The 23,826-nt window shown below is 42.8% G+C and overlaps 1 protein-coding gene across 1 annotated transcript in view; it reads left to right on the forward strand.

Annotated features, from left to right (window-relative positions):
- The window catches only part of CDH23 (cadherin related 23), an 819,524-nt gene that overhangs the window by 601,286 nt on the left and 194,412 nt on the right, over positions 1-23,826 (forward strand). Inside the window, exons 24-27 of the mRNA XM_054983948.1 lie at positions 12,177-12,366; positions 12,770-12,915; positions 14,042-14,261; positions 16,416-16,568. Coding sequence (XP_054839923.1) covers positions 12,177-12,366; positions 12,770-12,915; positions 14,042-14,261; positions 16,416-16,568 — 709 coding nt within the window. The remainder of the gene's footprint in view (positions 1-12,176; positions 12,367-12,769; positions 12,916-14,041; positions 14,262-16,415; positions 16,569-23,826) is intronic.

Raw genomic sequence — 23,826 nt, forward strand, 5'->3', positions numbered from 1 at the left:
CATTTCTTGCCAGGTTTTTATGTTTCCTTCTTTGTATATCATTGATTCATAGCTGGGTTCATCAGTTCTGTTTCTAACTGCTGCAACATAGTAGTCATTAATTGGCAAATATGGAACCATATTTTAAGCAGTCCCTCCCTTACAATATGGGTCCCATCTTGATTATGAGTAGATTTGCATGATATCTTTGTCCATAAATAATTATGGATACCTTCGTTAGCATCTACTGTTTCCAATTTGATATGTCTGGTGCTTGGATTCATAATCCAATCTGTTATCCAAACTAACGCCTCGGCTTGATGATACAGTGTGATATTTGGTACAGCCAATCCTCCTCGGTTTTTGTCATCCTGTAATACTTTGAGTCTTATCCTTGGTTTCTTTCCTTTCCATATAAAGTCATTTATTGCTTTCTGCCATCTATTGAGAATCTTTTGTTCAATGTAAATTGGAATAATTTGAAATAGGAAATTCAATTTAGGTAATATATTCATTTTAGCAGCTGCGATTCTTCCTAACCATGAAATGTTTAATTCATTTTCTTGGCTTCTCTTCCCTTTTGTGCAGTGTGAAGTACAGATATACTGTTATGTAGTAAAGGACAATCAGTAGAAGTTGTGGAATAAACCAGAATGTGCCTCTGGTGTGCTGCAGGCAAGAGGCATGTGCATGCACAAATTCAAAGAGACTAGTGTAAAGCTGAGGTGTGTATACTTCAGGGAATGAAAACTTCTCACTGCGTTCTTGTGCATTCCCCCTCGAAATGAGCCCTGGGAATAAATAACATCACCTGGTAAATAATGTCCTATTAAACATCCACTAAAAGGACAGGACATTTTCCCCCAGGCAGTTGGCAACACTGACTTCAGCTAAAAAAGGAATGTGCCTCTGATGTCTTTGGTCTGGGCCTTGCACTCTCCTGGCTACAGGAAATCATCATATGTCAGGTAACTCTGAAGAAAATAAGATATAAAAATCTCTGTGCTGGATTAGACCTCGCAGAACATCCTGTAGTTAAGTAGAATTGTTATAGGAGAGACTTGCTTTCTTTGGAATCCTTCAGCACCCTCTATCACTTTAAAGCTCTCTCCAGGAGCCAGACACATCCCCAACCTTGTCGCCTCTGTTGCCTCTCTGCCAGGCACAATGTAGCTCTGAAGGCACTCCTTCACCCTTAGTGGCAGCAGCCAAAGCCAACTACCCTCAGTCTATCACATGGATCCCTGGCAAGTCTTATCCCACTGGCTTGTCCAGTGGCACTGTTTCCTTACCTGGCACCAACCCTAGCTTGTGACCGCCCCCTCCCCCACTTGGGCTGGTGCTGTTTTCACTTTCCTGTTGTTTAAGCCCAGCTCCTGCAGGAGGAGCCCTGGTGACTCTGCCCGCCTACAGCACCCCAACCCTTATCTGGGTTGGTTCCTTTTGAAGAAGAGTTATGGCATTATTGTAAAATTTCTTTTGTTTATAATTGTATTCTTCATTTCTTTATTTAAAATATTTACTAGCTGCCCTTTAATAACACTCAAGGAAGCATACAATATAAAAACAACAACAATAAAAATATCAAAAACACACACACACACAAATAAAAAAGCTGCCTCAGATGGTAGAATAGCAGTTGCTTGGAGGGTGGCTCCCTAGCCCCTTCTGCTAGGGCAAGAAGTCTTCGATGTCTTGAGGGCCAATTAGCATAGGTAGGGCATGAATGAGCACACAGTGGTACTCCTACAATTGCTTCCCTATGTCAGATCTCAAGAAAGAGACTGAGAGATCCTGACCTTCCCCCAAATGCTTCAGCCACCTTACAGCAGAGGCTCTCTACTTTTTTCTTTCCCTTTCAGGACATAAAAATATGTTTCTGACAACCATCTGCTTCTTCTTTCCAGCTAGGCAGGAAGCTCACCTGTTCCAGACCCTGATGGGCACTTGAACAAAAATATTTTATATGGTTCGGGGTTTACCTGAAGTACTGGAGTAGTTTATTCTTTAGTACAGTGATTTTCAGACTGTTTTCCAGGGACCTCTGGGTCTCTCAGACGTTTATGAAGAGTCCTCAAAATCAATAATGATAGACACGTGACCCTGAGCTAAAGCTTGCCCATCACTATCAATCTGTCCTTGTGATGGGCAGCTAAGGCTTGAGCATGTACTCAGTTGCGCTTTCAGTTCATGCAGGGCTATGATGAGACTCAAGAAGTCTTGCCAGTGCGCTGTATTAAATGAATCCTTAATAATTCACTAGGGTTCCATGGCAGGTATGTAGGAGGTTTGGGTAGAAAGCTTGCAAACCATTGTTTTGATAGATGTCCATTTAGTCACTGCAGCTTTTCCTTTCAATGTTTTCAGCATTCTATAGCATGAGGCTGTGCTTTGTTCCACTTTCAGGTCCTATACTGTGGTGTCCTCTACAGGGACCCTAATATGGTTGAGCAGGTGTAAATGCCAGCTAGGAAAAGTCTTTGTGCTGTATTTACATTCCCCTTCCTTTGCAATCATATCATGGTCTTTCCATGCATTTTTGTGCGTGTGTTTATGGCTTAGGATTGTTTCTTTAAGTACATTTTTGTCTAGTTTCTGCTTTCTCATCCTCACTTGTGACCTCCTTTCAAGGACCTCTCTGAAAGGCATTGATTTAAAGCCTTTCAAATCCCTCTGGCAAAACAAAAGAGGGAGCAGTAGAATTATTCTTCATCATGCTAAGAGAAAAATGATGGGCGTGAAAGAGAAAATAAATGAGGGGAAAGCAGAAAGAATCCACAAAATCATCAAACAGGAAAGATTGTGTTTTAAAATACCATAATGAAACAATCATATTTTTTAGAGGAGGGGAAATACCAAAGGGCTCTAGTCCAAGTTCCCTGTATAGAAATTAACTCTCAGTTACCTCTACTGGCTTTTGAGTTCTCCCCCTTTTCCCATCCACGAACAAACTTTGTTCTAAGAGTGTGCATTAATCTGGACATGATTCCGGCTCCTTGGGAACAGTGCGCTGGCAAGATACAACAGGAAGCACCATTGTTTAATAGCATATGAAATCAATTCTGTGTGAGCTGATCAAATATATACTTATTTCTCAATAATTAAAAAAGAATATAATAACCTCAGAAGACAAACCAGCTTAATACTTGCAGCTGGTCAGTTTCCAACTGTATATGTTCAGTTGCAAATTGATTCACAAACATAAATTCAGTCATTGGTTTTCTATCTTGAAGTAACTTTTCTCAGTCTTGTGGGCAGATAACCACATAGTTCATTTACTTGTGATTTATACGCCACCGTTTGCTCCTCTCTGCACCCTCTGCAGCTAATTACACTCCTAAACAAAAAATACTAAATCTTTAAAAATTCATCAAATATTAAAACATTGTTACAGGACCATCTTTAAGGTATCATTCAATCAGGTGCAAGGAAAGGGACACACTGCTTCTGCTATTGCTGTTTACATTTATTAGTTATCTAGACAATTTACAAAACACAAAAGAAATGGGACAATAGTATCAGATGACTCAAACTACTAAATAATAAAAACAAGCTTCTCAAAACAGCGGCAGCAATACAAATAATTGAAATTAACTAGCAACGTGGAAAGTATTTTTAGTAGAAAGTATCCCTTGAAACTCCCTGGTGTGGGCATTTCACAAATTAAATGTCCTGACACCCTCTGACCAGCCCAGTGACTGACTCAGAGTGCTTGATGGAAGAGCCTGGGGAGCCAAGGACAGAGAACCAGAAGGGCAGAAGGATCAGGGTGGGCCTCACGCTGCAGAGGCACCTACTGACCATGTTCCAGCAGCATCAAAGACCACGCTGCCAGAACCTGCAAGGGAGACTTTGCCGCCGGCCTCTGAGATAGCCACTAGGCCTCCACCAGACATGACTTGAATCCAGGCCCAGAGCTCCTCAGCACCTGTTCCCACTCCACAAGAGTGGTGGCAGCAGGAGGCACAAGATGAGGTAGTGCAAAGGAGGCAAAGTACCAGACTGGCTGCGCACAATCCCAGCTTAGATTCAGGACAGGGTTCTGAGAGTAATATATCTTCATAGGATCCTGACCAAAGCACAGCACAGTCTCAGGAGCCTGAGCATCTGCCAGCCAGTGCAGCACTCTCATGCACTGTGGAGCACTTCTTTATTGCTCCGGGAATGACATCATTCCCGGTGTGACAAGGAAGTGCTTGGGAATGCACACGTACCTTCTGAGTGTGCGAGGTAAATATACCTGAAGCACACACCCCAACCCCCCGTCTCCCAGTTTGGCCTGCAGAGATTCTGGCAACCCTAGCCTGAGGCCTTACTCCAGGGTAGACTAGAGCAGGCCTGCCTGCAGAGCACAGGACAGTAGGTATAAACACAAAGAACACTTTGTTCTGTATCAGTCTCCCCAGTACAGGAAGAAACAACAAAACAGCTTTAGCAAATATTAAAGGATTGCAAAGAAAATATGGGGCATGGCACTCTGAGAAGCACTCAGGACCCAAGACATTTTTCTCATTAAAGTATGTCTTTTGCCTTTTAAAAGCTTCAATACATATTCAAATACAATCAAAAACATTATTTTATAATAAGTAACAACTCTGCTTTTTATACTGTAACCGTAGCAAAGCATTTTAAGTAGTTATTTTGTTAAAAGAAAAGGGGATACAAAAAAGAGGGACAAAGGAAGGGGACAAGAAAATTGAATACGAAGCTGCATGCTACAGGGATTTTCAAAATACAGAACACAATAATCACAACTGATGTCCAGAATTCAAACCTATTTCTACTTCTTATCTTTTACAAAAGAAAAATTCATTATTACCCCTGTCTTATCATTACCTTTTACTTATATTTAATTTAATTTATTACATTTGTATTCCGCCCTCCCTGCTTTCGCAGGCTCAGGGCGGATATATTTCTTAACAATAACAGTGCTGACTTTTTAACAATATTTCAGTGTTATCTATCATACATTCTATTCTACCAATTATTTTAATTCAACTAATTATCTTACAATCAAGTTAAAAAACATATCAGTATATAATCATATTCAAATTTACAGGACTGATACACCTTATTTGTATCTTTCTTTCTAAATTTTATCTGTTGTAAACAAAATAATTTCCCCATTTCTCTTCAAATTCTTTAATTGGCCTACTGTTTATATAACTTGTCAATTTTGCCATTACAGCATATTCTGACATGTTGTCTTTCCAAATTTCCCTAGTTGGGCATTCTTCTTCTTTCCATATGCTTGCCATTACCACTCTTGCCACTGTCAACAGATATGTAGTGTTCTGTCAACATGATCTGGTATTATTCTACTGTTAAATTAACATTTCATCTTTTTTTCTAATTAGCATCTTACTTTCTATATTTAATTTTTTTTAGTTAACTGAAACAAGATTATAGTATTTATAGCAATTAAGTAATTAAGTTCAGGTTCTTTACCATTTATTGAGGGATAAAGTAATAGTATTAGAATTGTTAATGTTTAATATTTGTTGTAAAAAGTATTTCTTAAAAAGTAAATGGGAAGTGTCGCACTGTGGAGCGCCCCCTGGTGGTGGCGGTGATGGGTCTGGGCGGGCCGGCCCCGGCGGGTCCATTCTGGGGACTTCGGGGTGTTAGGCGGTCCCCCCTAGCAGGCGGAGGCTCCTTCCCAGGCGGCCTCAGACCTCCGGGCGGCCCTTGTCTGAACCAGGCTGGTCAGCACGCGGCTCCACCCCAGCCAGCTGCACCTTAACCTTCAGGGTAGACTGGCCTCCTTCAGTCATGTCAGCCGTAACCAAACTGGCAGCCTCCTCCTCGGCCCACCTCCAGAGCCTCCTTAAATCCCTTCCCTGCTTTAACTCCACCCCCTCTCCCAAGCACCTCCACCCAGCGTCAGTCCCACCACCTGGGCTACTCGTGGCCACGCTCACTGGGCCCACCTCCCCCTAGCCCATTGGGGAGTTGCTTGTGGGGGCGCCGTGCCCTCCTCTTTCCCGGCGGGCCTGTAGCCCTCCTTCCCCAGGACAGGCATCTCTCTCAGCCTCTCCCCTCCCTGCCTGGCTGGCCCAGCCGCTCCCTGGGTGGCTCTCCAACCTCAGAGGGCCCTGCCCCTTCCCCCGCCTGTTGCCTCTGGCCGCTGCCCCAGCCGGCCTGGTGCGCCTGCACTGGCGTCTAGCGGCCGGGCATGGCACCGCCTGGCTCCCCCCTTGGCGGGGCCTTCCAGCCACGGCTGCGCCGCCGGCCGTGTTCTTCAGCATCTTCCTCCGCCGCTGGTTGCCCTGCCGCCCGAAGCTCCCGGCAGTGGTGCAGCAGCGACTGGCAGGCCTGTGGGGGCGCGACAGCCCCCTGCCACTGCTGCGGTCCTCAGCTCGCCACCGGTCCCTGCTGCTGGGTGAGTGGGGCCAGGGTCTCCGTTGGGGGAGGGGCGGGGTCGGCCGCAGTCCGAGGCCGCTGCGCCGGGCCTTGGACAGGAAGTTTATATGACATATTTGTAGAAAGGAAATCACACAGATTATGGGAAATGGCCTTAAGGAAAAAAAGATAAGAATAAATACAAGAAAAAGTAAGATTTTGAAGAAGAACTTTAAAGTTTTAGGGGGGGAAGTCCACAGACTTTGGCAGAGAACTGGCAAATGATTACAACTCAAGTTGAAGATTCACTTAAGAAATCTGAGGAACATACTCAAAAGAATATTAAATCAGAAGGTCAGAACATTTACAATAAGATAAAAAAGACATCTCAACATTAAAACAAGAATTCTCAATAGGACTGATTAAAATCCAAAAGATAGTACAGAAGAATGTTCAGGAAACAGACAGTCAAAAAACAATATAAAGATTTTGAACAGCATCAAGAAGTTTTAACTCAACAACTTGAATTAGCAAATCAAAAGATAGAAACCTTGGAAGTACAAAGTAGAAACTCCAACCTATGATTTCGGTTTATTCCAAAGGACCTTGGAAAGAAAGACTTGGGAGAAGAATTCAGAGCTTTACTGCAGAACCACTTTAAAATTGTGGGAGACTCCCAAATATAAATTAAATATACAGGGTTAATTCAAGATTTGCAGCAATGACTAAGAAACCAGGTGACATACTGGTAAAATTTACACATAAGAAAACTAGATACTTTATACTGAAGAAACAGAGAGAATATCCACTTAAAGTAGCGGCATATTAGACAAATGGTAAGTTTCAGTATCTTATCAGTAAATATGAATGGCTTAAACTCCCCAACAAAGTGATCTAAAAGTTCCAATTTGCTAAGGAAGCAAAAAGTGGATATTATATGTATTCAAGAAACCCATATAAAAAGAGTTCATGAGCACATCATAAATAATAAAAAATTTGGTAAACTCTAATTATCATTAGCAGATGAGAAGAAAAAAGGAGTGGCGGTCTATGTGAGGAATCAATGAATAAATGTTATTGAGGAAATGAAAGGTTCTGAAGGAAGAGATATATTGTTGAAAATTAGATTCCCAGATGGGAAAATTAGTACCCTAGCAACATTATATGCACTAAATAATACAAAAGAAACATTTTATGAGAATTTTTTAAAAAAATTGTTGGACTTCCAAGAAGGAGAAATTATTATCTGCGGGGATATGAATGGAGTAATGGATCTAAAGAAGGATAGATCTAAGAAAACATGAGAAGGATAACTATCTAAAAATGTTTTTTAATATATGGAAATGTTACATCTGATAGACACCTGGAGAGCGGTAAACCCAAAATCTAAAGACTGTACCTTTTTTCAGATAGACATCAGACATATTCCAGGACAGATATGTGCGGGATATTAAATTAATGAATTTACAGAAGGCAGAGATACAACCAAAAATATACGCAGATCATAATCTTTTACTGATAGAGTGGTGAGAAGGTGGATTTAAAGAAAGAAGATGGAGATTGAATGATAATATCTTATTGCAAGATGGTATTTTAAAGAAATGTAAGAAGGATTTAGAGGAGTTTTTCAAAATGAACTGCACCGATGGCATCTCTGTCACTACAATCTGGGAAGCAAACAAAGCTTTTAAGAGAGGGAATTTGATAGCTTTGACTTCAAAAAAAAAGAAGGAGAAGGAGAAAGCAAAACAGATGAATGAAATTACAGCCAAAATTCAACTTTTAGAAGGACAACAGAAAACATTGGCAGAAATCAAGCAATTAAGAAATCAATTGAATTTGCTGCAAGTTGAAGAAATGCAGAAGAAATTAACTTTCATGAAACAGAAAAACTTTGAGCAGGCAAATAAACCAAGTCGTTTTCTGGCTCATTGTTTAAGGAAAGAATCTGAAAGAAAAATGATAACAGGAGTTTAAAACCCTGATGGAGTCACATGTATGGAAAAAGAAATACATCAACAATTCACTTCTTTTTTTTCACAAGTATACAGGAAAGAAATCCCCAAGGAACAAGGAATGGAAGAACACTAGCCAATTCATGAATCACATTTTAAAGGTAGTAACATCATATTGACACATAGTCAGTTAGATCTGGCTATTGGTTGACATCACTAAGGGTAAATAAGACTCTGAATGTGGGAGCTTGAATGAGTAGCGTAGTGCAGCAGGATGGGAAATGTTGGTTCAGTTACCTAAGCAATAGAGAATTTGTTTTCTTCTTCCCTTTATAGTGGAGACAATAAAAGGGTATTGTCCTCACTGATGTCACCAAGTCTAACTGGATTTGTAAAAATATCTTGGACGGCAAATGAAAACTTCTAGTGAATTCACTCTGAGAATCGACCTAGATGTGCAAGTTTTTAAAGACTTTAGACTGGGCTCCCCAGACCCAATTCAGGTCCCCACAGCCCTACAGCAGCTGTGGGAAATGGCTGTTAAAAAAATAAAGGAGAGCCCAAATGGACTCAGAACAAGGGTTGCCATATTCCCATACCCTCTGGGTGGGAGGTGGGAGGCCTGGAACTCACCTTTAGTGTAGTGCTCTTGTGTGAGGAAAGTGCACGCACTTCTGGGGCTCTGCAATAATGTCACTTCTGGAAAGTAACATCATCACACAAGGCCTTGTGCTGCCCCGGGAGCACTCCCACACTCTGCTGCGGGCCAATTTGGGCCCGTTCAGGGCTGAATCGGGCCCATTTGGAGCCTAAATTGGCCCACTGTGAAGCACAGGAGCTCTCCGGGGCTTTCCTGACAGCACTCCCAAGCTCTGCAGTGGACTAAATTGGGCCTGTTTGGGGCCAAAATCAGCCCACTTCAGAGCACAAGAGCGCTACTGGGGGACCCTGGAGTGCTCCTGTGCTTTGCAGGGGTCCTGTTTGGGCCTAAATCAGCTGACTGCAGAGGTTGGAGCATGCCCCAAGAGGTGCATTCCCCTGCCTTTCCCCCCCACCAGCCAGGTAAGCGGTGGTGGGGGTCGGAGGGTGGGAGCAGAGGATCCCCAGCCTCAAGCAGAGGACTGATAACCTTAGAACACCATTGCAGGGGAAGGAGGAGCTCCTGCTTCCTACCTCAAGCCATTTCCTGTTGTTAAAAAAAAACAGAGTCTATTCCTCTGTTTTTACTGCTCCACATGCACAGAATACTCCAAATGGAGCAGGAAAGACAGAGACGCACCCCCACTCGCTATTTTGGAAAATGCCTTGAGGGGAGGAGCCCTTCCTCCTCCCACAGTGCCATTCTGAGGCCCTTTGGGCTCTCCTTTATTAATAGCCATTCTCCACAGCTGCTGTGTGGCTGCAAGGATCTGAGTTGGGTCTGGGGAACCTGGCCCCAACTCTTTAAAAACCTGCACATCTAATTTGACCCTGAATAATGAGGAAAGAGAAAAACATCCCTCCTGCTAGGGCTAAGACATTTCTTTCTCTCACTGATGCTTGCTGCTGCACAAAAAGTAAATACTTTTGAATTCCTTCAAGATTTGTCCCACCTTCACCATCACAGGAATCACTTTTCAAGGGTCAACATTTGCATAAAATCAGCCCTCTCCCTTGTTTGGTTCAGCCAGTGCAGGGTAGTGGTTAGAGTGTGATATATTGTTGAAGGCTTTCACGGCTGGAGAATGATGGTTGTTGTGGATTTTCCAGGCTGTATAGCCGTGGTCTTGGCATTGTAGTTCCTGACGTTTCGACAGCAGCTGTGGCTGGCATCTTCAGAGGTGTAGCACCAAAAGACAGAGATCTCTCAGCCTACAAACAGTATTCAGACCCACCAGAAAAATACAACAGATGCTATGTTCAGCAAAAGACAGTAGAGACCCCCTCACCTCTGCAGGAGTATACCATATACCCTGCAGCTATGGACAAGTTTACATCGGGACCACAAAGCATAGCATCCAGACAAGAATAAAATAACATGAAAGACACTGCAGACTTGAGAGGAGTTAGCCGTGTTAGTCTGTAGTAGCAAAATCAAAAAGAGTCCAGTAGCACCTTTAAGACTAACCAATTTTATTGTAGCATAAGCTTTCGAGAATCACAGTTCTCTTCGTCAGATGCATGGAGGGCAAAAAGAAACTGGTCAGATATAGAGGAGGAGAGGGGAGGGCGGAGTAGGTGACTTGGCCATCCTGAAAAATCAGCAGTGGCTGAACATAGCCTAACTCAAACAGGACACAGTATCCCATTCCAGGAAACTAAAATACTTGACAACACTTACAACTACTTTGTCAGATTGCACAGAGAAGCCATTGAAATTCATAAGCATAAACACAATTTCAATAGGAAAGAAGAGACTTTAAGAATGAATAGAGCATGGCTTCCAGCCCTGCAAAACACCAGGCTAATACTCCACATCCCACAATAGCCCTGCAGAGAAGATTAGCATATCAAGCACCAATCCATATGCAAAAGAACCTCCTCAGGATACAGTGACGCCTCCCTCCATTAACATTCCACACCCTGGGAAACTCCTACAGGATGACTCAGCCCAAACCCACTTTCCTGAGTAGATATAAATTACCTGCCAACATCTTCTCCACACTGTGACACTGAGAGATCTCTGTCTTTTGGTGCTACACCTCTGAAGATGCCAGCCACAGCTGCTGGCGAAATATCAGGAACTACAATGCCAAGGCCATGGCTATACAGCCTGGAAAATCCACAACTGTCATGGGCTGGGCCCGCCCAAGCTGGTAGCCCAAGTATTAACACGAAGCCAAGGAATGTTCAAGAGTCACAAGCCGAGTCCAGTCTATAGTCAGAGCCCAAGGTAAACACCAGGGGTGTGTCCAAGATCCAGAAAGCCAAGCCCAGTCCAGTCCAGTCCAGTCCAGTCCAGTCCAGTCCAGTCCAGTCCAGTCCAGTCCAGTCCATAGGTCAGAGCACGAGGGTATCAAGGCAAGGTGCAGGCAAGAGTGAGATGCAAGGTACCAGGAAGTGGTTGCAGGTAATTGACACGTTGCTTCCACACCCGGCAGTTCCTCCAAACTGGCTTTTATAGCCAGGCGTGGTTTTCAGCCAGCTGCTGGGGCTCCATCCTGACGCTACTCATTGTCACTCTCCAGCAGCTGGCGTTGGCTGAAGAGGCGAGCACTGCGCCGTCTCTCCTGCAGTTCCAGTCTCTGGCGCTGCCTGCGGCGTTCCTTGGGCGTGGGTGAACCTGGGGGGGTGGAGGATCTTGGCTGCGCTGCACCTGTAGAAGTCCCTAGCTGAGCTTCCTCTGTAGTATTGGAGCTAGAGGGTGCTGGTGCCTCAGCTGCTGGCTGCAAGTTCTGATCAGCCAGTAGCTGTTGCTCCTGATTGCTGGCTTCTGCTGAATCAGGGCTAGGGCTGGCTACACAGGGCTCCTCTTCTCCTGAGGAGTCCTGGCTGGCTACACAAGGCTCTTCTCCTCCAGAGGAGACCTCACTATCAGACTGGGCCATGACAACAACAACCATCGTTAGCGTGTGAGTTTGAAAGTGTTGGAATAAGGCTGGGTTTATTTCCCTATCATGAAGAAACACAAAATTATTTTCTAAAAAAATGTCTTATTAAGAACCATTTGAAGAGTTTAATGATTTCTTACTATCTGTGTTGCTTGTATGTTGTTACACTGCAACAATGCCTAGTGCTGCATCACTGAAACGTGCAAGAGCAATGAAATCCTAAGTCCTGTGCCTAGATGCAGCAGAATATGGAGCTGGAGTTATGGTTTTTTATCTCCACCTTTTTCATTCCTTACCTTTTTTCAGCAATGAAAAGGAATATTATTTCCCCCCAAATATCAACATACTATTGCTCTCTTGATCTCTATAGGTGGCTGCCTTTGACCCAGACCTGGCAGAAAATGGTTCCCTTGTGTACAGCATCAGACCACCAAATAAATTTTACAGTCTTAACAGCACCACAGGGAAGATCCGAACAACAGGAGTTATATTGGACAGAGAGAATCCAAACCCCCAGGAAGCTGAGCTCATGAGGAAGATTGTGGTCTCCGTCACTGATCGTATGTTTGTTTCAGTTGCTCTTTTCACCCCTTTGCATCCAGTATCCCCTTTTGTTACAAATATAGGATTTGCTTCCACATTCTCACATATTCTTGTACTTAAGTTAAAAATGCAATTTTCCTTTATTATCCATTTGTCACATCAGGACCAGCAACAAATACAGGCTGCTTAAGGTTAGATACTCTTTTAATCTTTTTTGTTCTGCAATTTATTTTAACTGTGTTATGATAATGACATTTAAGTCTGATTTCTAAAAGAAAGCAAACTACTATTTAGCAGAATAGACCTGAACTGGTTTAGAGGGGTTTCATTATGGCAAAATCTTTAAAACACTTCTTTAGGTTCTTAAGTGGAAAGGGGTACTTGGTAATACTGATGCTGCATCTTTTCTGATCTCTGCAGGTGGGAGACCACCCCTAAGGGCCACAAGTAGTGCCACTGTGTTTGTCAATTTGCTGGACCTCAATGACAACGACCCCACCTTCCACAACTTACCTTTTATCACTGAGATTCCTGAGGGTCTTCCATCAGGGTCTTCCGTCTTCCAGGTGAATCTTCTCCCTTGTCCCTTTTATTTCAAAAATATGCTAAATGAATGGTGTTTTTAAAATGTTTTGGGATTGTTTATGCCACAGATGATTGGGTTGAGCTGTTTGTCCACTTTCTCACAGCATTCTGTGTACCTTCTGGGTCCCCCTGATCTTTCTTGTGATCTTTCCCATAGCTTTGCTATGTTGGTTGGGGAAAGATCATACCAAAGCTGAGGTGTCCCCCATGTGGACAGGAAAGTCTGGATCTTCCCGGTCCTACCCACATTGCTGTCATTATCTGTGCTCCAGTCCCCCGTGGAAGCCATTCCCCACCCCAACCAGCTGTGCAGGGGTCTCTTTTTTGTTTTTGTTTTTAAATCAGCAATTAACATATTGCTATAAAATTATAACAATCTGTCTCTCTCAGGTTCGTTGAATTCCCAGCTTGTATTTAAATAAATAATAAATCTCTAACCATTGCGGACCTGAGAGCCAGATTTTCGTAATGATATAATGATTTGTGAATGGCTGATTGTTTAAAAAACTGCAAAAATTATTTTTAAAATTTTGAGGTAGTATATGGTACATATTTCTTTCAGGTGGCACACTCAGTGCTGTCCACATTATTCGATACTTGAAAAGCCAAAGGGAAACTGGGAGAACTAAACACAAGGAGAAAACACTGACTGACTTGGACCCTTTAATATATTTAATTAGCCAGATACTTCTCTTACAGGGCTCTGTTTCCTTCTGCCCTAATGTTTTTCTTTCATCCTAGCCTCCTTAAGAGAAAGATTGGCATTGCCAGGAGGCAGGACTACCAGCACCCAGCAATGTTTCCCTCAGTGATTCACTATGGACCATTCGGGCAATCCAAGACTTCCTGCCTATGTTAGCAGTTTAATGTTTCTGGGCTAAATAAGAACTCATTTTGAATGTTTTGGGTCACAAAGCTAATTAGCTTCTCCTCTCTCTATACCCACAAACATTAGGAGAATTTAAATTCAGCTGATAAAGTAATATAATGTTGTGGGGGTGGGGGACAGCTGATACAACCCTTAAAAGCAGCTACTGAGTTGTGTACCAGCTTGTAAGAAATAAAGCAGTACGCTGCTTTGACAGTTGTGCCTTTCTTTTGCTTTAGGTGGTAGCCATTGACCTTGACGAAGGCTTGAACGGTCAGGTAACATACCGCATGCAAGTGGGCATGCCTAGGATGGACTTTCTTATCAACAGCAGCAGTGGCCTTATCAGCTCCACAGCTGTTCTGGACAGAGAGAGGATCGCTGAATACTACCTCCGGGTAGTGGCAAGTGATGCTGGAGTGCCATCCAAGAGTTCCACCAGCACTCTCACTGTAAGAGGTGAGAAAAACTGAATCATTCTGGATACTGTCTCGTTGTTACTGCTAGCTCATGCTTCAGATATGTTTTAGTATGTCTTTAAGTTTGGTGCAGTAATCTGTTGCTACTTTTAATCTTTCAGATAATTTATTGTGCATGCTTAGGATGAAACAAGTTATGGGTGAAGTACCAGTTTGCATGTTGTATTAACAGATGAATGGACAAATAAGCATACAAAGCCCAGGACTGTGCAGTTCCCTGGTCTTGTCCCTTTAGGGGTGGCTCAAGGTCAGGATCTGTGTAGATTCAAAGCTGGAAAACTCACTTAACCAAACACTGCACAATCTGTTTATAAATTATGTTGAAAGTTGCAAACATCACCATCCACGCAGATTTGTCACATTATATTTTCTGCTCCCTACTCCTGTATTCTTGTAATCCCAGGCCATTTGCAGTGATTTTTTTCTGAAAAAAGAGGTGCCAGTTCTCATGATGTTAGCTGCCTTGGGAGCCCAAACCGACCGGCCAAAAGAGGTGCCAGTGCTGTGGAGAGAAGTGCTGAGGCTATGTACCAGCACATATCACCAGAAAAAAAGCTCTGCTTGGAAGCAATGAGACTGCTTGACAACAGAGAAAGCCTGGGTCATTTTTAGTTCAGGTTTCTAGTGCTGAAACTCAGAACTGTTCTTTCAGACTAATAAACTAAGAGTGTTTACTCAGTATTCAAGTTGAAATTGAGTAAGGCTTGCAGTGGTCGATTTTTTTCTTCGATAACTTGGTGAACTCTCTTACAGTGCGATCCTATGCAGAGTTACAGTTTTAGCCACTGCTTAGACTGGGATAACTCTGTGTAGAGTTGCACTGTTATACTTCCATTCTTTGCAGAGTTACATCCTTCTGACCTTATTGAATTAAATTATTTACTTAATTCATTTATAGTTTACCTTTCTTGTTGAGAAGGCAGATTACACAATTAAAAACCATGCAACAGGGACAGTATAAAACATACAACAATCAATGCAATAAAACTTGATTGTGGGCCTGGCATCAAAGGGGTGAGGACAAAGCAACAGAAGACATAAGACCTCTTGTTGAAATTCAAAAGGTCACAACTTTATTGGTTATATGGAGCTTGCCAGCAGATATTTGAGGTGATCAAAGAGGCTTCACTTGACATAAAGGGGTATTTTGAACAAGAGTAAGTTGAACATCGTTTGTGATTTTTAGGAAGTTTTTGGCATCATTGCATGACGCTAATTCAGTATTCATGCTACCGATGCAGTATATGAGCCAATACTGCACTTTTCCTTCCTACACTGACAAGATAGAATGGGAATCCCCATACTGCGTGGGCACAGCCCACAGTGTGGCTCTTCCCTACATCAACACCATCCACCAGGAAGGTCAGCGTGGAATAGGAAGGAGCCATAATTAGAGCTAGGATTCCATGGTCCCAGCTGTCAATGGGAAGGAGGGACACTGCTGCATTTCTTATTTCACTGATGTAATTTATGAACTTACCCGAAGAGGTTGGGCAAGTTCTCATTATAGTGTATTGACTTTTTTTGTGTGTGATATAGCTGAGTTGTTGGTATTAAGAAAGTTTTGAGATTCAGAAGGGTTCAGATTGGATCCTTTTATTGGACCAACACAGGTGCTCAGCTGAAAGCTATCATTTGAACCACTTCAGATGCTGTTACTATTAGTTTGTGTTTTTACTTTAATGAGTGATAACCTTTTCTTAAATTGTGCACAATATCTGATTGCTTTTTTTAAACCTAGAAAAATGTACCTGTCTCTCATACTTTCCTAATCTTTATATTTTGAGTTTCAATATTGGAAAACTTCTAATGGAATTTGCTCATAACTGTTAAATAATTCTAACTCTGGAGCTCCTACAGCTAAATTACATTGCTTTTCTCCAAGTGTTTTGCCAGCTAGGTCATTTATACTTTCTCTGAATAAGTTTTCCTGGAGTCAGATAGTGTGAGAGAGACTTGGTTCCTGGTTGCACCCCTAAGAACTATAATATATAACTAAGAACTATAATACATAATAAAAGTAGAACAACCAATGACTGACTAATATTAATAGCTGGCAGAGTGTCTTTTAAGAATGCCGTACAGTGTCTGGGGCAGAGCTCAAAGTCATCCTTGATCAAATTCTCTCTTGTAGTTTTGGATGTGAATGATGAGAACCCTACCTTCTTCCCAGCTGTCTACAACGTATCACTTCCAGAAAATATTCCTCGTGATTTCAAAGTGGTCCGCCTGAACTGTACCGATGCTGATGTGGGTCTCAATGCTGAGCTCAGTTATTTCATCACAGGTATCAGATCTTTCTGGGAGCCTGTCTAACTAATGATGCACTCCATTTTGTTCATAGGCAACAGAGAACTCTGATCATTGCTGTGTTTTTTGTTCAGATTTATAGCCTATCTTATACCAATGGCTCAAGGTGGGTGATGCTAAAAAAGAATTCAAATTCCTGTCAACGCAGAATAAAAATGGGCTCCCACTGGGTTGACTCTGTCCCTCTCTATACCCTCCATTTAACCCCATGCACAGGAAACTACCACTTTCTTCTGTTCCTTCATCTCTAACCAGGTACAGCTCCATTGCCCCTCCTCTCTCCTCCAAAATTATAGGTAGGAGATCATGGCTGCTCTAAATCCCATCCTACTTATTTTCACTCTTCTAAGCTCTACATCTTTTGCTTAACATGTTTCCACCATCTACAGTTTCCCATGGAAATGTGTTATGGTGCTGTGGAACAGAGAATCTCTGTACACAATATTTCTTACACGAGGATGCTCAAGTGAAGGGAGACGCAATGTTAGCGGAGACATGTAGTTTAAAAAAACAGAACGGAAGACTGTCAATTTCCCCTCTCTACAGGAGGGCAGTTTAAAAAGACAGCCGGCAAAGATGCTCCTCAGAGAGTTTGCTAATTAGATAAAATTTACAAACTCTTTGAGGAGTGGTCAGGCTCTGTCTTTTCAAACTACCCTCCTGTGGAGAGGGGAAATTGACAGCCTTCGGCTTTTAAACTATGCCTCCTGGCTAACATTGTGTCTCCCTTCACTTGAGCATCCTTGTGTAAGAAGTATCATGTAGAGAGACTCGGAGTATTGGTGCAAATAAGTGACGGGGAAATGAATGTAAATCAAACAGCCAAAGGGGGTTTTCATCCTGCTGTTAGATTTCCAGGGCTAATTTGCATGGGATTTGCATATGTTTTGGCATGATGTTTTGCAAATCATAGCAGAGCTGTTTGGAGCTGTTGGCAGCTTGGAATTATCTATACTTCATCAGGCTCAAAAGAATCATCAGCTGGTTTATGTCTACTGTACATGGATATGACAATTTGAGAAAGGCATTGTGGCTGAGCTCATTTGCAGTGTCTGGTGCTGTGTTGCCAGGTGGGCTGTATACTGATGTAGAAGCAGATTTTGATGTAGAAGTATGAAAATAAGCTTCCAACTAGTTTATAGAAATCTGCTGCCATAGTACTTATGCTGAAGGTTGTCTCCTCGTTTTCTTTTAGGTTTTTGTTTAATATGATTCCTGCTGCAGAGTTGAGAAGCCATGATAGTTGGCCATGATTTCCAGAGGCAACTAGATAATCTTCTCTTAAACGGGGCTTTCTCCATCACTGGACTACTTAGGGTGATGATGCCCATGATGCTGTTTTATCTCAGTGGAAGTTTCAGTGGAAGTTTCAAGTATGATATTTGGCTCTGCATAATTTGTGACCCACCGAGGTAAATGCAGCCTGTACCAAAGTCTCCATATGCTTGATGCAATCCTTCCCTCCTCTATTATTTTTGCTGTTTCAGGTATACAGTATAAACAGTTGCTGGTGGTCTCCCAGATGTACCTGGTGGGCTACATTCATCTTGGTGGGTCAACAATTATACACATTATTTCCTCCTGCACTGAGATAGGCAATCTATAAATACAGCTCAATTTGGCTGATACCCTAAATAAATGTTTGTTATGGGGTTACCCTGTAACATGAACGTTTCTCCACTTGGATCATTCACAAAATCTATAACACAACCCTATGTAATTCCTAGTCCATTCAAAATCAGTGGTTTAGGCTTAGAGAGCATAGGACTGTGCTGTTCAAGTAATAATCCACAAATGATCTCCAGAGGCTCCAAAGGTTGTCTGTTCTCGCCCTCTGCTGCCTAAAGTCTCCTATGACAGAATCTTTTTGTACCTTTACTTGCTTCTGGCTTGTTAATTCCCCAAATAACAAGGAAATGCACAAATCAAGAAACTTAATTTTGATAAACAGTATATTTTCAGACTGAGATCCTGAAACCCCTTTAAAGCAATACAGGTACAGCGCTGCCAAAAGCTGTCTGAAATGAGATTATTGCCATTCTTCCTAATGAGGGCCACAGCAATAGCTTTACAGCCTGAAATTTCTTGTCATACCATATTCGTTTTTGAACACACATGATTTTTCTAGTACAGCTGGGAGATAGATCACAATCCTTTGAAATTTAGGAAAATCTTTTACAATCATAGTCCATAAGGTCATAGATGCATCTTTGCCTGTTCCACGTAGAGTAGAATAAGGTGTTCATCTTTGTGGCTTCTGTACAGTCCAACATTAGGAGGAGGGGGAACTGTGCACACACAGGCCAGCCATGGAGATTTCCAGAACTTTCTAGAAGACTAGGAGCTCCCCTCCTCCCTTTGGTGCTTTCCTGCCGAAAACATATGAACAGGAGGAGGAGCATTATTCCCTCAGTTCTCTTTTTGCCTCCACAGAGACAGGATCTCCATTGCTGTTCTCAGTTTTTCCCTCACCTCATCCCTGAGGCTGAGGGGAATTATTTCTTTTAAAAGTTTTTAACTCTCAATAGACATTCTAGTGAAGAATACAACTACATTTAAAGAAGAAAAGTTCCTGTCTTTCCCTTTGTCGTTATGGCTCAAGAGAGGTTTCTTCAAGATGCTGCAAAATGCCAGCCTGATTAAAGGCATCTGCTCCCTTCCTGGCACCCTTGAGCACCAAGAGCTAAGTCTAGCGGTATGTCCTGTCAGAGCCTTCTCACAATGGCCCTTCCTTCAAGGCTGCAGCTGCATGCCAGCCTGATTAAAGGCAACTGCTCCCTCAGTTCCTAGGAGAGAAGCCTGGAAATGTGTCCTGACAGACCCCTCAGTTCTGAGGCTGTTTTCCAGAGGCTTTGCCTGTATGCCTGCCTGAATAAAGGCCCCTCCTCTCCTTGGCTGTGTCGGCTCTGAGGGAAGACACCTGGAGGTGTGGATTTGCTATGTTTTCACTCCCACTGATGGCTTTGGCAGTTGTGATCAGCCCCTTTCCCTGCACTCTAGCAGTAGTCTCAGTTTTTTTCTGAGTGGCAATTTCTGCTCCATGACGACCATCACTTGTACCTCTAAGTGGGTAAGGGTTTCTACTGAGGCTGTAACAGGACTTGGACCCCCCCCCCTTTTTTTTTTGTGGTGCTATTGACTATGTTTGGGAGTCGAACACTCTAAACTTTCCTCTTCCTTATTAGATCTCCAAAGACATTTAAAGTAGTGTGTAACCCCTTGTTAACTTTTTGCATTTCCTTGGTGCTTCATTATCCATGTACAGCACGTCCACCTGTGGAATGAGGACATTGTGAGTTTCTAATCTATGCCCCCCATTAATAGAGTTTTACAATATTAATGTGTCCAGTGCCCTGGTCAGGATTCCCTACCAGGAGTTGGCTTTCAGCCCTCATGTCTCACACTATTGGTTGTATTAGTTGTTGAGGCTCCAAGACAGACCTGGCAGCATCCTATTCCTCACACAACCCTTCCTTTTTGGGTTGGTAGAGGCTATCACACTCTCCCTTGAGTACATGACTATTCAATGTCCTTTACCTAGCACAGCTCTCCCTACTAGAGTGCTGTTTTTAATTTGCTACGTTCTTGCTTGTACTTTGGCAGGGACACTTTTAGAGAGCTCCCTGCTTCTTTAGAAGCGCCTCTGGGTGAATGTCAATGAGACACTAAACATTTGTTTGGAAGGTGGTCCTCTGTAGTCTCTTACTTTGAGAGCTTCACACCCATCTCCTTCAGTTAGCAATCTTCCTACTCTCCCAATGTGGGATTGCACAGGAGCCACGAAGATGAAAACAAGGTTGCACTTACCTGTAACTATTGTTCATTGAGTGGTCTTCTGTGCAGGCACATATCCCTCCCTCTTGCCCTGCTGTGAACTCTCTGGTACCTTAGTTTCGGGGGGTCTCCAGCAGCAGCATGGAGAGAACTGAGAGAATAGCGCCTCTCCTCCTGATCATGTGATCTTTTTAGCGGGAAAGTGCCAAAGAGAGAAGGGCGCAGTCCTAGTCTTCTAGAAAGCTCTGGAACTCTCCCCATGGTTGGCCTGTGTGTGTACACCCCTCCTTGTGTGCCTGCACAGAAGACCACTCGATGAACAACAGTTACAGGTAAGTGCAGTTCTGTTTTTCTGCACTATAAATTGAAACCATTCAAACCTGTCTAGCTGTCTTGGGTCAGGAACGCTGATGGTGGTGGTGTAAGGAGCATATTCTCACCAAACTGCAATGATCAGAGAAATAACAGTGGCCAAAATTATTTTTAATCAGTCTAAATATGTAGCATAGATACAATTAAAAAGCATGACATCTCTAGAGAGTATATGTTTTTATCAAGTCTTTGAAACATATCTGAATACATTTTGCAATTTGAATCTTTGATAATGAGCACTTTTGTGATGCTTATTAGCATAGGCTGTCATGACATTTTTGTTTATTGATGTACAGCAATCAAAATCAAATGTGTAAAAGATTTTTTTTTTGATAAAGACTTTGGGTGGCAGCAGAAACAATCATTTAAAAAGCACCATTTGGTTTTGGCAGGTGCAACAAAAATATTATTCTACCAAAGGAAACGGATTTCCCTTGACCCTAACATATTTAGCATTTCAGTAATTTATAAAACATGACAAAATCTCTATAATTCTCATTCCTCTGTTGCCCTTCTTTGTTTCTGACATAAGATATAACTCTTAACTGAATTTTGACTGGCCATTCTCGTAACATGGGCATTTCTTCAGTTTTCCAATATCTGGCATATATGATTCCAGCTGCACTTCCGATAGAAAAGATGCATCTTATTTTCTTAAAACTGTTCCTATTAATTAAAGAAATTCTTAGATCTGGAAGAAGACTGGATTTTGTTTTGTGTTTTTTTTACCAGTGTTTCTTAGCTTTATCACTGAGACACCAGTAATATACAAAGCTTGTTACAACTATCACATTCTTCAGTGGTCCCAGGAGTGGGGCAGTCTTTACTTCTGGGATATAGCTCCTCCTGTCTGAAGGCAGAGTCAGTCAGCTGATTTTGATCCCAGAGAGGAGGGGCTTGTCTAGGGGATCTCCACTCTTTCTGGCCCTGTCTTCCAAGCAGGATGTCTTCAGCAGGGCTCTACAGAGCACAGCAATCCCGGATGAAGAACAGCATTGAGCTTGCAGAGGAAGGGAAGGGCTCTACTGCCCCTTCCCCCATCCATATTGCTTCAGAGCGATGGTGAGCGATAGAGCTGACGGTCCTAGGTACTCCTAGTTTTCCACAGCCACAACCACAGGCTACTGCCAAGAGCCCCCACCCAGGGCCATAAAGCTGACTCGGCTGAAGCCTAGGGGCCCTGCAGGGATTAGGGGCCTGTCAATTTTTACATCCCCACATAAATTACAATTAAATGGTACTCTTTATAACTTCTGTTAATAAGATAATCAACTGCTTCCTTATTGAAGTGAAACAAATTGCCTCTTATATTAAAACAACTATCCATAAATTATATATTCTTAATAAATAATAAAAAAAATTATTCACTTGTTACAGAATTGAACAATTATACCCCCAAAATGTGCTTTCCTGAAGAGTTCTACTCACACAATAAAAATATTTTTAAAATTGTGAATAGAATTCTTAGGAGACTCTCAAAGGGGATATAGGGCTATGTACTGCAGTCTAGTACCTATTGTACTAAGATCAAGCTGTCAGCTGTAGTGGGGTGAAAGACTGAAGTGCCGGAGGGGGCCTGAAATGTCTGAAAGCCTAGGAGTTCAGCCATGGATTAATACGGCCCTGTCCCCACCTTCAGGCTGGGAGGAACCCCCTCCCCCTCAAGATGACCAAAGGGTGTGGTTTTGAGTCCATGGTAGTCTATTATGGAGCCCAACACTCTCAGCAACTCCCACAGGCTTGGTAGGAGCAAGTCCCAGCAGCAGCAGAGGAGCTGCTCGAATCCCAACGGCCCCAACTGAACCAGGGTAATCTAGCAGGGAACGGGAGCCCAAAAGGAAGGAGGAAAATGAGAAGAGCAGCAGAAACCTTGGAGCCAGCTTGACCTAAATAAAAGGGAGTCCTTTTTATTTATTCTTTCTTTGACTGGGATTTCTGAGATGTACTTTCACTTTACTTTCACTTACCCCTTTTGTCAGGAAAATTTCTGTTGGCAGGAATTGCAGGCCTAGCTACCTCCCAGGCCTCAGAGGGCATAATCTGCTACTTAGATTTGTCCAGCTCTCTAGTCTGGGCCTCCTCACAGGCCTTTCAACAGGCTTTCAACCAGGGGCTGGTCCTATCAGGCAGATGCACACAAAAAGAGAGAGAGAGAGTGGTACTGTAACATAGTGGTGAAGTAGTTGGAGGGATAATGATAATACTGACCTTGTTCACCACTCTTATTGGCATTATTCTGCCTAGAAGAGAGGTATTTAAGTGCAGTTGTTATTATAAGAAACCTACTGGCATGGCTCAGGACAGAAATAAGAAGGAATTCAAAGAAGTCCCGAATGAGCACAGACAAGTAGCTAGTGGTTGGACCCTCAGATGGACAAGAGGGGCAACCCAGTGCGAGGGGGATCTGATTCCAAGAAAAGGAGGAAGGAGGAAGGATATCTCCCCATCCTCTAGATCAAAGAGGACGCAAGTGCCATAGAGAGCACAGCCCTCTGTTGAGCCTCCAAACTGAGGACTGTGAGCTATCTTATTCTTCCTCAGCCAAGGAGGAAGGGGAACTATTAGAAGAGGGGAAATTTCCTAGTACAACATAGTCACCCTGATGCTAACAAAGCTTTCCCCCCAGGAGCAGTATACTAGACTGCTCCTTAAGGTGCTGAGGGTCCTAGAGATTTCCCATAAGACCAAGGGAAAGAAGGAACCAGGCCTAAATTTCCCAGAAGAGTTGGCGATACCCCCCCCCCCCCAAAATCGGGAACAACTCCTTCAGGATTTCTCCTCTAAGAAGCTTTTTATGCCTTGGTGAAGGTTGAATGGGAAGCTCCAGCAAAACCCAAAGCTAACCATCCTATTTCTTTTTCTAAGTCTTTTACACTGGTTCCAGAGGCTACTAGGAGGATCAAACTGTTGGTGAATGATCCGGTGACCAGCCTGGTGGTTAAACTTGTGCTTCCAATTGACATGGATGGTCTACCCAAGGATTCTTCTGTCAGGTGGATCAAACTAGCTCTGCTCATAAATTTGAAGCTTCTGCTACATCTCTCAGAGCATCAGCAGCAGCTTTGCACTTTGCTAGAGAAGCATTCTCT

Source organism: Eublepharis macularius, chromosome 6 (assembly GCF_028583425.1).
Source record: "Eublepharis macularius isolate TG4126 chromosome 6, MPM_Emac_v1.0, whole genome shotgun sequence".
NCBI lineage: Eukaryota > Metazoa > Chordata > Lepidosauria > Squamata > Eublepharidae > Eublepharis > Eublepharis macularius.